The 15214-nt window shown below is 43.9% G+C and overlaps 1 protein-coding gene across 1 annotated transcript; it reads left to right on the top strand.

Annotated features, from left to right (window-relative positions):
* The first annotated feature begins 4950 nt into the window (after positions 1-4950).
* On the top strand, positions 4951-9911 carry BLOC1S6 (biogenesis of lysosomal organelles complex 1 subunit 6). The gene is made up of 5 exons (XM_086471562.1): positions 4951-5017; positions 5847-5991; positions 7064-7151; positions 7773-7859; positions 8643-9911. The coding sequence occupies exons 1-5, from the start codon at positions 4951-4953 to the stop codon at positions 8760-8762; spliced, it is 507 nt and encodes a 168-aa protein (XP_086327688.1). The 3' UTR covers positions 8763-9911.
* Positions 9912-15214: the final 5303 nt, after the last annotated feature.

Here is a 15214-nt window from a genome sequence, read left to right as displayed (position 1 = left end):
GCGCCGGGCGCAGGGCCGCCTCCCTGCCGGCGCAGGGGCAGCGCCGCCGCCGCCGCCGCCGCCACGCGCGTCACATCCATGAGCGCCGCGCTCCGGGAACCGCCGCGGGCGGAGACCGCGCCTCCGCCGAAACCCCTGCGCGCTCCCGCGCCCGGCGCTGGCCCCGGGCCAGCCCCGCGGAGGGCTGCGGCAGCGGGCGCGGAGGGGCCGGGCGGCAGCCGGCTGCCGGCATCCCCTGCGCGCCCGCGGACCGCCGCGGCCCCCGCCGGCACTGCGCCTGCGTCGGTCGCAGGGTTGGGCGGCGGGTTCGAGCCCCGCTCCCGCCGTGTCGCCGCGGGCGTGGTGGGGCCGCGCTGCGTGGGGCCGGGCGCGGCCGCCGAGCTCGGAGCGCGGCGGAGGGGGTCGGCCGCGCCCGGGCCTGCGGCACCCGCGCTCCCCTCGTGGTAGCCCGACAGGCCGTTGCCGTCCCTGCGCGCCTCTGCGTTCGGTGGGTAAATGTCATGCGAGTAGCGACTTGTAACTGTAAAAGCCCTAAAATCCAAATATGATCCGTTGATAGATCATAGCGGCTGTTTTCATGTACGCTGGAAGCCCGAATTGCATAGTTCCGTGCTCTGGCTTCGAATGTTAAAAGTCACAGATTTGCTTTGTGGCTTTTTGCCTTTCTCTCCCTGCCAAAGGCCGGTTCTTGACACTCTTTCCAATACCTCTCGTTAGAGCACTGTCGTGGTGTAGGACCTCACACGTGCCTTTCTGAACATTCCTCAAAGGGTGTAGGGAGAAACAAACCTCAGAGGCTCTGCTGCCATATAATTCCTTTCATAGCTGTGCTCCAACTTCTAAATAATTAGATTTTTGCCTTTATTAGTTCTGTTGAGAGGTTATTTCCCCTCCTCGCTGGTCTCAGTACTAGAAATTTCTTCTAATTTCCAGCCTACACATATTCCTGGCCAGTTTGTACCCATGCCAGATTTTGTTACTACATCAGTCCGTTCCCTAAGTCATAAACATTTCTGGAAAAACATGCCGGCCTGAGGGAAAGTGCGTATCCTGGGTTTTGACCAGGTTGAAGGAAGTTACCAAGTGGAGACCAGAGACTTGTATAGAGCTGGAAGATTTTGGAGACAGGCACTCCCTTTCTGGTCAACGGCTGATAGCAGATTCTGGCACACATCAGGGCACCGCAGGACGTGGAGGGAGCCCCTTCTTGGAACAGGGCCTGCGGGAGGGACGTCCTGCATGGTAAACTGGCCTTGGGTGGAGATTGCTTATTGCTGTTCTCGTAAGGATGTCCAAAAATAAACAGTGTTACGCTTTGCCTGAGCTTCCTTGCCCCTTTACAATGTGGCCATTTTCCTGAGCGTGTAATCTCATTATTCTTCCTCAGGTGGCTAAAGAGGTGCCATCCCCAGCCCTTTCACCCACCTCGCAGTTCCCCCAGCAGGGTTACCAGCACAGTTGTTTTGGGGTCAGACAATGAACTGGGTCCCTGAAATGGGCCAGAATTTAAAAATATATATTGGAGGGGGTTGGGATATAGAAATGTATTTCTATGTGTAACTGAGCCTGCTCCCATGATCACAACTTGCATAGACATCCATATGACAACTGAGGGGGCAGCGAATGGTGTGGGAGTCAGAACAAGCAGTCGAGGCTGGGAACCTGTTAAGCCAGCCTTGCTGCTGAGGGAAGTGCTCCCAGCTGTGTTCCAGTTCAGCCATTCTTAATGTTTTTGATCTCCTTTGATTTAACTCACTCTGTGATTCGCCAATTTCACCACTTGTACCAGCCCAAGTGAGCGAGGACACACAGGCACGAACAACCAGCCAGGCAGGAGCTGCCAAAGCAACTGCTTGTAAAACTCTGTCATAAAAAAATGTTGGGGGATTGAGGAATAGGCTCACGGTCCATTCTGCTGCCCCTTCTGCAGGAACAGAAAATTCTAGCACTGAGGAAGGGTAGTAAGCTGAGGGGGGACTTCACACCCTAAACCAGCACCCCGGGGTTTGCCAGCTTGCCTTTTACTGAAGAAATAAGACCAGATTTTTCTGAAGTGCTGTCAAGAACCAAGTCATAAGCTGTCAAGATGAACCTCTGTTGAACAGAGCCTTTTGTAACAGCCTGTTGCCCTCCATCCCTTTACTAAGACAGCCAAGGCTGTGCTCTCTCTGTAGTCTTGTTTACTTGATAAGGACAGAGACTCTTTAAGAAGTTACCTATTCATGTGAAATATTTCCTTTTCATAGTTATCCCTTAAGTCATACAGCATTTTCAAAGCTGATGGTTTATAACATACTATTTGCTATACAAACCAAGCTAACTTATTCCATTTTTACTCAGATTTTAGTGGGAGGTACTATACATGTAGCTGCTTAAATCAGTTACACAATAAAATCCAGAACATGTAGGCGACGGTGTTGCATTAAAAGTTTCTGAACACAGTTGCCACAATATAAAATGAAAAGGAAACATGATTATTTGCTGTTAGAGTCACACACACATGCATTTTGTCTTGCCAGTAGTTTGAAATTTAACAGCTTCCAAGCGTGGGAGTGTAAGACCTCAGCAAGAAAGCCAGAAACTTGTGTACAAACTTTGGACAAGCATCTGCAGACAGTAAGTGCTGAATTGCTGTAGGATTAGGAGTGGCAAAGGAGTGCAGGAATACAACAGAGAATAGGAGAGAAAGAAAGGAAGCGTGTGAGGACACAAAACACAGATTCACGACGTGTTGCTGCCCATGGATGGGTCGAAGAGCCACCAGCTGAAGCACTGAGGTTCTTCCCAGTCCCCTTTGGGAGCTCTGTTGCTGTGTAGGGACTATAAATCCAGTTCAGCTGGATGTAGGGATGTCCTCAGTGTGATTTGCTTTCTGATTAATTACAGCTCTTCCGCTGCATGGCTCCCTGGGTTATGGAGTTTGTTGTTGTGCAGTCAGTACCTTGTTTTTAGATAATAACAGTAACGTTAGTACCAACTTCACACAACTTGTTGAAATTAAATGTTTAGACCAGCAGCCAACTGTGCTTTTTGTTAGTTTAACCAAATGTTTATGTTCCTTATTGTAGGATTCCCGTAACTTCATTTTCAACATCTTTTTGTCTTAGAGTAAAACCTTACCTAATCCTTCACACGACAATGAGCTTGGTAACGCACTCGGGAAATAGTTACTGTGAAGCAGAGAACATTTTGTAGAGGAAAAGGAACAAGAGAAGCTTTCTATCAATCTCTTTTTTTGGAGCATTTGGGTTGATAAATAGTTAAACATTAACTTGCCTAGAAAAAGATACCAATTTTATATGCCAAGCCTTCATCTATTTCTGCAAGACGTGGGAGGGCCTGGAACAGGCAAAGCAGGAGCACAAAAAACTGAAACACCCACATCTCGAGCGAGACTATTTCAGAGTGATTATCTCACTTGCTCTTACTAGAAATTCCATCTGGAAGCTGAGAACTCTTTCCCAGTGAAACTTTCAAGAAAAGCTTATTTTTTTCCCCAGTGAAAGAAACTTTAAGTAAAAATGCTAATGAATTGTAATGGAGGATTTGACTCCAGTCTGTTTTAAGTTAATTGACAAGTTCCTGTTGTTGCAGTCTGGCTTCAGACCAGGCCTTTGATGCTTCTTTTTTAATGCAAAAACAGAAAAAGAAAGAAAACCAGGTAAGTTTTTAATCTAATGAGAGAACAGTGACATAATTGTGATCAATAGTTAATTAGAATATATACACAAAGAAAAATACAAATGAATGTGCAACAATCTTGTCATTAAAAATGTCAATTTTAAGGATGACAGACCATCTCAAATGTCCATTTTTTGCCTCCGTCTGTTTCTGAAAAGCGTTAGTGGGACTACCTGAATTTAATTTAATCTTGAAGGTTTGGGGGTTTATGAACTACTGCATTCAAACACCTTCTGAGGAGTTCCTTCATTGGTTTCTTTCCCTGGTTGTGCCTGCCCTTCCTGAAAAGACCTTTACAGATAATTTAGAAAAAAAATATAAATCCTACCAGATCATATAAAAGTGTGTTTTCATAAAAAAAAATTAAAAATATATACTGACAAGTTATTACTACTCTTACAGACTGTTGGGAGAGATGCAGAGGCAGATAGATACACAAAAACTAGCTCTCGTATTTTATTTCCTAAGGAACAAAAGCTAAAAGTAGTGAATAATCTGCACGGTTTCTGGAGAATAAAATACAGATTTATTAAATACATGAGAAAGCACGGCCCCGAGACCACCCTGCAGTGATTTTAGTTGGTTTTTCCCCGGGAAAGCTGTACTGTGCGTACTGCTGCCCGGGAGCGGTTACTCCCCAGTGACGTGAATCCCTTGGCCGCCGCTGACCAAATTCCTCCTTGCCACGTTCACCTCCACCGCTGCCGGGCCCGGTGCCCCAGGGCACCGAGGGAGCCGGCCTGCGCAGCGCTGGACACCACCGGCGCCCGTTCCTCCGGCGCCTTCCCTTCCCGGTGACGCCCAGCCCCCGCCCCGCCCCGCCCCGCAGCCGCCCACCTCGCCACCGCCCCGTACCCCTGAACCGGAGGAGCCGCTCCCGCAGCCCCTGCGCAGCAGGCACGGAGGCTCGCAGGAGCGTGCCCGCCGTCCCGGGCCAGGGGGAGGGGCAGGAACGGTGCCCGATGCCGCCACCACCACAGCCCGGCCCGCCGAACACCAGTCACACGTCATTTCCGCATCCGGAGCGGCGCCCTTCTAGCCAGGGGCGCTCTGAGGAGACTCTATGGTAAGGCGGGGCGGGGCAGGTGGCACGGCACGGCACGGCACCGCCCCGCCCCGCTCCGCCTCGCCCCGTCTCGCTCCGCTCGGTGAGGGCAGCCGGACCCGGCCGGGGCCTGCCCTGCCCCTGCTCCCGCCTCGGCCTCGGCCTCGGCCTCGTCCCGGGCGGCCTCCTGCCCTGTGGGAGGGGCGTGGCGGGCAGCGGCAGCGATGAGCCTCGCCGAGCGGTCGGAGGAGACGGAGGCAGCCGCCGCCGCCAGCCCCGGGCGCTCGCTGGGTACGCGAGGGGCGGCCGGGCTGGGCGGAAGGCGGACGCAGGGAGGCCCGAGGAGGGGGCTGGGGCCGGCCCCTGCCCCGGGGAGAGCTGAGCGGCCCCGGGGAGCGGGACGCGCCGCCGTGAGACCGGGCCCGGGCTCCGCCGCTCGCCCCCGAGGAGGGCGGTGAGAGGCCGTGCGGGGGGTCCCTCGGAAACGGAGCGCATGCCGCCGCCGCCGTCGTTCTCCTCTGTGCGCTGTGGCCCTTGGATTAACGTTTTTTGTTTTCCAAGAGCTCTGCACGCAATAGGTAGTCATAGCTTGCCCGTACGAAATTCACAGGAACTCTTAACCGACTCTTGCAAACTTCGGGAGTTCAGTGTGTGGTGGTTAATGAGGTCTTCGTGTGTTTGGAGTGACCGGCTAAGGCCTTTATTTGGAGGCCTAGGTTTATTCTGTGACTTTGAAAGCAAAGGGTGGGAGCGTGTTGATGCTTAGGTATTCTTGATGCATAGCTGGAACAACTGATGTTGCCCCTTTTTTTCCTCAGTAGACTGCAGTACTTGGAATTTTTTTCATAAGATGTCTTTGGGATACTCTTATTTCCCTCTTTCTGTTCTGCTGGTGTGCAGATAAAACTGTTCCCCAGGAAGCTCATAATACAGGATTGGGAATAAGGGAGGGATGAAGGGGAAGGAAAATGGAAGCACAGTTTAGTTGATAAAGTGAAAAGAATTAGAACTTAAGTGTTGAAATGCTTTTAATTTTTAAACAGGAAAATACAGTTGGCATAGGTGAAACTTGAAGTGCGTGCTGACCTGTCACATTCAACCTTGCTGTTCTTTGGTGTAGGTCCTAGCGATGCGTCTCCAGATGAAGGAGTAGTAGATGATCTGCCTTTAATAGATGAGAAAGCTGTGGAGCAGCTAACTGAAGGATTGATTTCTCATTATCTGCCCGATCTTCAGCGATCAAAATCAGCACTGCAGGAGCTTACGTAAGCAAGTTTTCAAAACCAGCTTCTTGTACGGGCATGCTTGGTTTGCCATTTTTTCCCATATAATGTTCTAGCTAACCTTAACTGGTGTATAGTTTATTGTAGCATTTCTGTGGTCTGACCATAGCATCCTGAATAGTTAAGTGATTTGTGGGAGTGCTGGGGGGTGTATAAGCTGCAGTGTAGCCTACCAGAACTTTCACTGAAGAATGTGTAACAATAGAACACTAAAATCCCTTAAGCCAGGTATAGCAGAAGACATGTCGATTTCTTAAATACTTGTTCACTTTTGTAGTGGAAAGTGCTGAAAGCTGGATTTATTTTGCTTGCAAAGATGCAGTTCATATTCAGGGCAGCTTGTAGTGCAGTATATTGTTGTCCAGTCTCTAAACTGTGTTGCAAAAGATATAATTAAGGAGCTAAACAGATAAGAATTCTTTGTACATTGGCATCTCACTGATAATGGAAAAAAGTTTATTTCAAATGCAGGCTAGATCTGCCATGGATGCAGAGACCCTGGAAAGGGCCTTACACAGATCCACCTCAGGTTTTGCAGGGTACATTGGTTTGGGTTTCAGGGTGCATAATGTGGTCATGCTGCTGCCAAGGACAGCCTGCGTCTGGAAAGACTTCAGCTGATTTGTATGGGATGGAGGATCCTTCATAAGCACCAAGGATCCACACAAGTTCCGTACAGAAGTAACTTAGTCCTGCAGCCTGACGCAGAGGCACCTGAGTGGAAGCACCAAGAGCTAATTGTTTTTCCCTTCATTCAGCCTGGGGTGTTTACTCACCGCAACCTGCAGAGTACCTGTTCGGGGTTTTTGGATGTTCATCCTGGATATCCATGCTGTATGCTGCCAGCTGCATTTGTGTGTACTCAGCTGGGATTCTTCTAAAGCCATTTACTCTGGTCTCTACTGAAATAGCCTAGCAATGCATAAGAGAAATCTGATATTGGGAAGCATGTATTTATATTGTTAAGATCAATAGTATTTATTTAAAGAGCTGGTTGAAAAGCATATGTGCTGCTTTACTTCGGTTTTCTGCATCTTTTTTTTTTTTTTTTCAGACAGAACCAAGTGGTATTACTAGAAACATTAGAACAAGAAATTTCAAAATTCAGAGAGTGTAACTCCATTCTTGATATCAATGCTTTGGTAAGTACTATTAATGCTTACTTAAATCTCTATTAGTGTAGATTTTCTTGCTGAAGCATTAGTAGCAACTTGTGCATTTTCCTTGTTCTTAATGACCTACAGGAAGAGAACCAACCAGTTCAGATAGTTGGGACAGATTGTTGCTGGAGAGGGTGTGGAACCAGCATATTTCCCTTAACTGGGAAGGGCACTGGGAAGAAAGAGCAGGCTCAGTCAGCCAGTGGTACTAAGTCTAGTTGTTCAAAACTAGTAGCTGAAGCAGATGTATGCCATTTATTTGGTAGGACTGAGACTCCAACATGAGCTCTGTGCACCTCTCCAGGCTAGCAGGAAGGGTGCATGAAACACTGGTATGCGGTGCATAGAGTGGTAATTCTGTTATTCTGTTTAATGAATCCTGGTTCAGGAGATTACTGGGTGTACCTGTTGAGATATGGTCATTTTCTATATTAATGCATGTAATATGTAAATTTATAGATAACTTCTGTGTATATAACTAACATTTAATCTATTATCAAACTGTTCTGGTAATCACTATGTTTTTGATTGCTGTTTTGCTGTGTTGTTTTAAAGAGCAACTACTCCAACTTGACAGTCACTGTTTCAATGGTTATGTTTAAGTTTTCAGAAGCTAAACACTATCACAACAAGTTAGTGAATATTAGAAATGAAATGATGATGCTCCATGAGAAGACGTCAAAGTTAAAAGTGAGTGGGATAAATATTTTTACTTTCCAACATGATATTTAATTAGGTATTACTGACTTCCAGCTTTTAATTTGGATGCATGCTGAAAGTTCTGATTAAAATAGAATCTTCAGTCCTTGTCTTAAATTGCTGTTTTCAGTAGCGCCAAGCCATGTGTGTTTCTAAACTTTCACTTACTCCTACCCGTGCTCAAGCAACTTAGGCATCTGAACTACTGGTAACTCTCAGTGACGTCGTAATGTTTAGGTGATACAAGAGTCATGCTTTGTTCTGTCGTTTAATCCACTCCTTTCCAACGAGTTCTTGTTGTTTTAGTTTCTGTGCCTTTTTAATGAAAATTAGATTGTCATAAATGTAGGAATTTCTGCTTCTATCTAATGTACTATTAGCAGTGGCACAAGTTCACTGACTTTATGCTATATAGGCAGTCTCTGGTTACATTCTGGCAAGATTAGTCCTTCGGTATTATCAGCAAAAGGATTTTCTCATGGAGCAGTAAATGGTACAGTATGCACCTTGTCAGGCGTACACAGAGGATGACTTTGTGAGACTTAAGGGAATCCAGTTTGTATTTTCCGTGCGTCGATCACAGACTTGCCGTTTCTGAATGGTAAGTTGGAAGTGGGAAGGAGGAAGAAGAAATGAACAGTTTATGCAACATTCAGTCATAAGCAGCGTGGATTTGAGACGATAATGTTAAGAGAATGGGAGGGATTTTGTTTGTAGCTCCAACTTAAATACTGGTATAAAACTTAGAATTATTTTCTTGTCTTTTCTGTTTAGAAAAGAGCACTTAAGCTGCAACAAAAGAGGCAGAAGGAAGAACTAGAACGAGAACAGCAACGTGAGAAGGAGCTTGAAAGAGAGAAGCAGTTAACAGCAAAACCTGCTAGGAGGACGTGAAAGCAGAGCATGCAACAGCTTGTCCAAATTAATCATTTCTGCATTCTTTGGAATTAAGGCAAAGTTTACTTAAACTGGGCTACAGCTGTTACTAGCAACAGTCTACTCTCTGATACTATGAATTCCACAATGGTAATAATAGGGTTGGTAACATCCCTTTTTTTTTCAATTTCAGCCGTTCAAGTTGCCTTCTTTTGTAATGCTATGCAGTTTGATATTATTATAATGTAAGTTAATTTTTTTTATGTATATAGGAGGACTTAGGCATCACAGTTTTAAATACTTACCCATTTTTTTCTTCTGTGTTTGGAATTCCGAGAGGTATGCCAGTCACCAAATACATGTTTTTCAGACAAAATGCAGAATGCTAGTTAAAGTTCGGCTCTCGTCATTGGACTTCAGTGGCCGCCTGTGTCTCTGAAGCTGCTTTGATTCAGGCAGCTGGGATCTCTTTTTGACACCCCGGTTCATAAATACTGACTTTCGTCCATCTCTGAACTGAAAAAACTTCCAGCGTATTTGCCTGAAAGCTCACTTTATTGCAGCAGTCTTATTTTTTTGTCATCAAGTGAGTTGAGAACAGCTTTAAAGTAACTTCTGAATAAGTTCCCAGCTGAATGGGTTCGGGGCGGGAAGCAGAACACTAAAGATTCTCAAAATTGATGCATGCACAGTGTAAAGATTAATGAATTTTTGCTTCCACAAACATTTGAGTCAAACCAGGGAACTGTTGCTTCTGTAATGGTTCAACAGGAAGTCTGTCTGGTCTAAGCAGATTCACATGGGATTAGAAGTTATAGTTTCTTCACTTTGTGTGACAAAACACAACCGAAACTAAACAATTGCCACTTCGTGTGAAATTCAGTTACCTGTGGGGAAAAACTACTGCATTTAATTTTTTTCCTTAACAAATGATTCGTTGGCACTTCAGGGCTATGTAAGAGAATTTTTGTTGTGCTGTCCTCGCCTAAATTGATGATTGTTAGTGTATACTGATGATAAATGTGGAATGGAGGTTGATACCCGTTTCTCTGAATGTAATTGCTTTCTTGCAGCACTTGGTGTGAACTCCCATTCAAATGAATGTACATGTTGCCTAGACTGGTAAAAGAGCTTTAAACTATTTGTTCCTGTAGTCTAACAAACTAGTTATGTGTTATTTTTTAGGTAGTAACGTAAGTGGTGTGTTTTGAAGTAAGATGAAGGGTAAGCTATGTAAAGTTTTCCATAAAATATGTGTGGTAAGGTCTCCGAGGGGCACAGGCAATTTTACTTTTTCTTCCGTTTTAGATGATCTGTACAGTGTACACCTGCCTGGACTCTTCATATTGTAATTTTCTGAACTCCTAATTTCCTGTTCTTAATATTTGTCATCATCTTCTGTGAAAGAGGTACTCTTAACGAGTAGTCATCCAACATGCAAGGTAAACTGGGATCAGGTTTTGCAGCAAGGAGAAGAAACTACTTAAAGCAGTCTGAAGAGACACTGAAATGCTGTTACTGAAGTGGTAATAGATTGAAACTTTCCACGGGTATTTTTCCTTTAAGCTGACTTGTGACTCAGTTGCCAGTGGATTGTTAACCTGTGCTATGGTTTGTATGTATTTCTAAGAGAAATGTAAAGAATTTCCACAGTCCAGTTTTGGAGCAGAATGTACATAAGTAAATGTTGTCTAAGTATTTAATTTTGTCATGTAATTTCAAACTTAGATTTCGGGAATTCAAACAGTTCTTATTAAAGTACAACATGAAACTAGATGCCTTGGTATCCAAATTGGGATTAAAATTCCTGTGGTATTTCTTGATTGGTGTTCCCTCATCTAGAATCTAGTTCAGTGTTTCGAGTTGTGATCTCTTTCTGTGAAGAACTGTGTGTTGTTTTTTTTTATTTTGTTTCAAAAATCATGGCTACATTTACTGAAAATACAGAATTCTAAGCATAGAAATTGATGCTTTTGCAATTGCGTATTTCAGTGTTTCTTTGGAATAATTTCTGATCAAAGGAATAAAAGCTTGCAGTGCTTGCCTGAGGAATCATATTCACATACATAAAAATGTAATTTATAACTTTGCCCATTAAATTGTAGTAAAATCTGGTTTTTGTATGAATGGAGAACTAATTTGACTAAATGACCTTTCTGTAATAAAGCAGAAAAAATTACTTAATATATATATAGGGGGTCAGTTTACGTAACTTTTTTTTTTATTTCTTAATGAGCTTTTAAATTATTTCAGTCAAAACTATAGTTCACTATCTGCATAGGATGTTGTTCTTCCTGTGTCTTAATGCATAAAAAGTAGATGCTGCATTGGATTAACAATACTGGCACCCAAAATTGCATGCTTGCATTAATAAGCACAGCTAAAGTGACTAATTCTGTTATTGTATATGTTTAGCCTTGCTTGATTTTATAAAAAATTACTTACCACATAGCTAAATGTGGTAGTGTTAGGCATTTTCTTGCCGTGTTTTTATTCCATCCACATGACAACATGCAGCTAGCTGCACCTTTTTTTTTTTTTTTTTTTTTAGAAACAGATAAAATGAGAGCTTTAGAACAAAACAGTTTGGGTTTTGTATGGTTTCTCACAAGTGTACTCACTTGTTTTTAACCCATCAAGTTGTAGCAGCAGAAGAAACTTAACTGTGCAGTAACTCTGAATTTTTATTTTGTAAGATTCTACAGGTCTAGGAATTACCATTGCTACTTGAGGAATCTTGGTTTCTTGTGCTTTTATCTTTGCTATTGTTAGCCTGGATGGGTTCCCCCACCTAATAACTGTACAACTTCACGTAAGACAATTTTTAATCCAGTGAAATCTGGGTTTTTCACTGATGGTGGTAGCTTTGCCGTGTTTATAAGACAAATATTTGTTTCCTTTTAGAAAACGGCTACAGAATATTTTATCTGGTTTTATTCTGTGTGCAGTTGTGCTGTTCTGTTGGGCTTCTAGCAGCAGAGAGAATTCTCTGGCTGATTATTCCGAATTACACTTCAGTAGACGCTTTCTGCCACCTACTGCTTGCTTTGCAGCACTGCTGGCCGTTCCTTGGTTTAGTTCTGAGCTTGGCGCTTTAATGCCTCACCTTGCAGGGGTCAATTTGTTTTTAAACTTCATTAAATCTAATTGGTTATTTGGTCTCTGTTGGATCAGTTTTGGGAATATAAATCACTGCTAAAACCTTTGTAGGACTTGGAGTTAGTGATGTAAATCTGTTCCAGTTATAGCAGCAGGAATGTTAATATGGCTATTCATGCTAGGCAAAACAGACACTATGCACTAAGTTCCGTAGTAAGGCAGTATGTGGAGGTAGCAGAGATTATTTGGTTTATTTATTTATTAATTTATTTATTTTAAAAATGAAGTGTAAGCGTAACTTGAAGTAAGCAGTTGGTTTTGGCACAAATACCACTGCTTTCCAGTAATTCGAAGTACACTTGTACCTACTTTACTTTTCTCAGTCCTTGGCAAAGTGGTTTGTAGAAAAACAGGTACGAGAACTGGGCAGTCCCATCTCCACCGCCACCAGTGTATGTCCTCAAACCAGTCCTCTGTGATACTAGCACAGCCAAGAGCTCTTGTGATGTGACAAATTTAGTTTTCTCAAATATTCTCTATGTAGGTGATTGAACTAAAACTGGTGGGAGGAACAGCTCTACTGTTGGTACCTGACAGTGTCACAACAGTGCTGGTGTGGAGAATTTTAACTGTTTTCCTCCAGGCAGTGGCTGTTGGCAACCACGGATCTGGGAGGTTATGATTAACTCAAGTCCATAATCTAAGCGTTATTCATGAAGTGTTGTGTAGCTTTAAAGCACAACTGTTGGTCATACCTGATAACTCAGGAGTTCCTTCTTGGTTTTGCTCCTATTTGTCTGTTCATCTCCATGATGTTAAGCCATGGAGTTAATGAAAGGAAATAAAACACCCTGCTTGGCCATCAGGAAACTTGGAACAAATGTATTCACCTTTTACAACCTTGCAACTTAATGAAGCAAATAATTTAAAGCTTGATAATAATTTGAGAATTTGTACACATGCAAAGGCAATAGTCTCTAGAGCAGTAAATTACAGAAGTAATTAATTTTGCGCTGTCACTCACACTGAGATGTAAGACGAAAGATAAGGCTGATCTATTTCGTTTCTTGCGTTGCAATGAAAATACATCCCAGCCCTGCTGTGAAAGCCAGGCCATCTGTGCATGCCCTGGCCAGCAAAACACTGTCCCTAAATTAGCAATATAGTTTATTGCCTTGATGAGCAAGACTTTTCTTCTGTCACCTGGGACTCATGTAAAGAGTAATATCCTCCCGTGTAAATAGAGTCAGCAAGAGTAATAACAGAAGAGTTGAGGTGAACTCTTTGCCAGTCCACTACCCGAAACCAATGTTTCACCCCTTCCGCGCTGAACTGAAGTTGCCGATTTTCCAGTCTTTAAAACTGGGTAGAATTCACATTGGTAAACTGTGTATGAGAATGTATTTCTTACTCTGCTTCCCTTCTGCTTCTGCTTTTTTTTGCTTTTATTACTTTTTTGTTAGCCTTATAGATGCTATGAGTTAGAGGTATGCTGGAAGAAGAATCTCTCCCAAGAAAAAATACCAAAGGTGATATGAGGAAATCCGTGCTTTCCATCTACATCACCCAGTGTTACTAGAATTCATTTGCGATCGTGCGAATTATCAAGGTAGGGTCTTTACATGGAAGAATAATCCCCATCCTGGAGAACTCGCAGCCTGAGCCGAGACGGACACTAGATGTTGTCCCAGGGAGGGGTCGGTATAGTTACCAGGCCGGAGGTGCGTGCTTCGGGCTTCCCGGGAAAGCCAGTTGCTGCTGAGCAGGGACAGTTGTCTGTTGCTCCCGCAGCCACCCTGGGGTGCCAGTGGCCCTGGGGAGGTGTGCAGCCAGGCAGGGTGTGCCCAGCCCCTGCCCAGCACCTTCCCCATTCCCATCCTGCCTGGACTTTGCTGTTGTGGGAGGGTTAGGCAGTGCGCCCTGCAGCTGCAGCAGGGCTCTGTGCTACAGGTGAGTAGTTTCTTCATGTTTGGTTTGTGTGTATTTTTCTAGGTTAAGGTATTCATTTAAGCAATTTCTTTATTAAAAGTCTGTGGGGAAATACGCGTGGGAGCATAAAGAAGATATTTTTATGTTTAAAGATAATCCTAAAAATATACGTTTAAAAAAAAACGAACCCAAACTTCTTTTCTCATGGACAGAGATGTGGATCAACCTCTTAGAACAAAAAATGTGTAAAAGAGGTTGTCCCTCTGACTGTACCAGGGATGTGATTGTAAACAGTGGGGGTTTTTTCTCTTTAGAGAAGTCGCCTGTATTAACAAAGATATTTAATCTCCATGTCATGCTTTTAAAGATACTGGTTGTGTCTTCTCAGAGTACATTTTATGTCCAGTAAAATCCATGAAAGTGTAGGTGTTCAGGAGCTTTGAAAAATGAGCCTTTGCCTCTACATGGGAATGCACTGCCATCAGAGGCCATTATTTATTATTAAGTATTGATCTAGTAAGAGTTTTGGGGGTTTTTATTCAAATTTAATGATTTTGCTATTTTTCTGCCTATAGAAAAGGACCACTAGGTTAAGGTTTAGGGTTGCTGCTTACAGGAAACCTGATAAAGTTCAGATATCAAAATACTGGTAGTCACTAGGTTACAGCCTCTGTAGTGGTTGTGCTTTTGGTTTAGGTCAGCCTGAAGTGAATGACCCACACTAAGTGGATCTAGGTGGGACTTCTACACCGGTGCCAGCTGAATATGCAGTGGGTTTGGATCAGGGTTTGGCAGGGTCCAGATTTAGGACTGGAGTTAGTTTGTTTCAAAATTTCCAGAAGTACATGTATTAGGGTTTTGTCTCACTCAGAAGTGAGAAAAGGGAAGGCATTAGACTAAAATTGGGAGGGGGGGGTTATTTATGTAACAGTGCTTTTGTGTAGAATAATGTTGTGCAGACCTTCCGTGCAACAAGTGTTAAATGTACCAAGCCTTATGCAAGCAACGGGGGAAAAAATGGTTTGTTTCAGAGGCCTGTTGACTTTGGGTTTTCTTACTTTTATTATGTTTAAACATTTTAGCCTGGTGTAGCTGGTTCTACATAGCTGTGGAAAGCGTTGCAGAAACCTCACGTATATATATGGAACTACTACATACCGAGAAGTTCCTCTGAAAGCGTAACTTGTGTCCTGTCGAATGTGGGTTTTTACAAGCAGGCAAAATGAGTCGTTCTAATTCAGATGTTCAGTGCTGCGGCCTCATCTCCAACAACCTCTGTACCTGGCAGGGAATGTCTGTGAGAACAGAGGTAAATTGCCAGGCTTGACTTTATGATTACTGGCCTTCAGCCGTGAGTTGAGAACAGCAACTAAAGCTTCTCTTCTACAAATAGAAGCTCAAAGTAACACAAAGCGTAGGGGGCACAAGCAACCTACAAGTAT

Source organism: Leptosomus discolor, chromosome 11, assembly GCF_034619465.1.
Source record: "Leptosomus discolor isolate bLepDis1 chromosome 11, bLepDis1.hap2, whole genome shotgun sequence".
NCBI lineage: Eukaryota > Metazoa > Chordata > Aves > Leptosomiformes > Leptosomidae > Leptosomus > Leptosomus discolor.
Note: the sequence above shows the minus strand (reverse complement) of the source record. Positions and strands in the feature narration are given on the sequence as shown.

Bases quoted from the DNA above. Each gene is read 5' to 3' on its own strand.
- BLOC1S6 (XM_086471562.1), top strand. From the start codon at position 4,951: ATGAGCCTCGCCGAGCGGTCGGAGGAGACGGAGGCAGCCGCCGCCGCC. The intron at 7,152-7,772 runs GTAAGTACTATT...GTTATGTTTAAG, and splicing joins TTCTTGATATCAATGCTTTG to TTTTCAGAAGCTAAACACTA. The intron at 7,860-8,642 runs GTGAGTGGGATA...TTTTCTGTTTAG, and splicing joins AGAAGACGTCAAAGTTAAAA to AAAAGAGCACTTAAGCTGCA.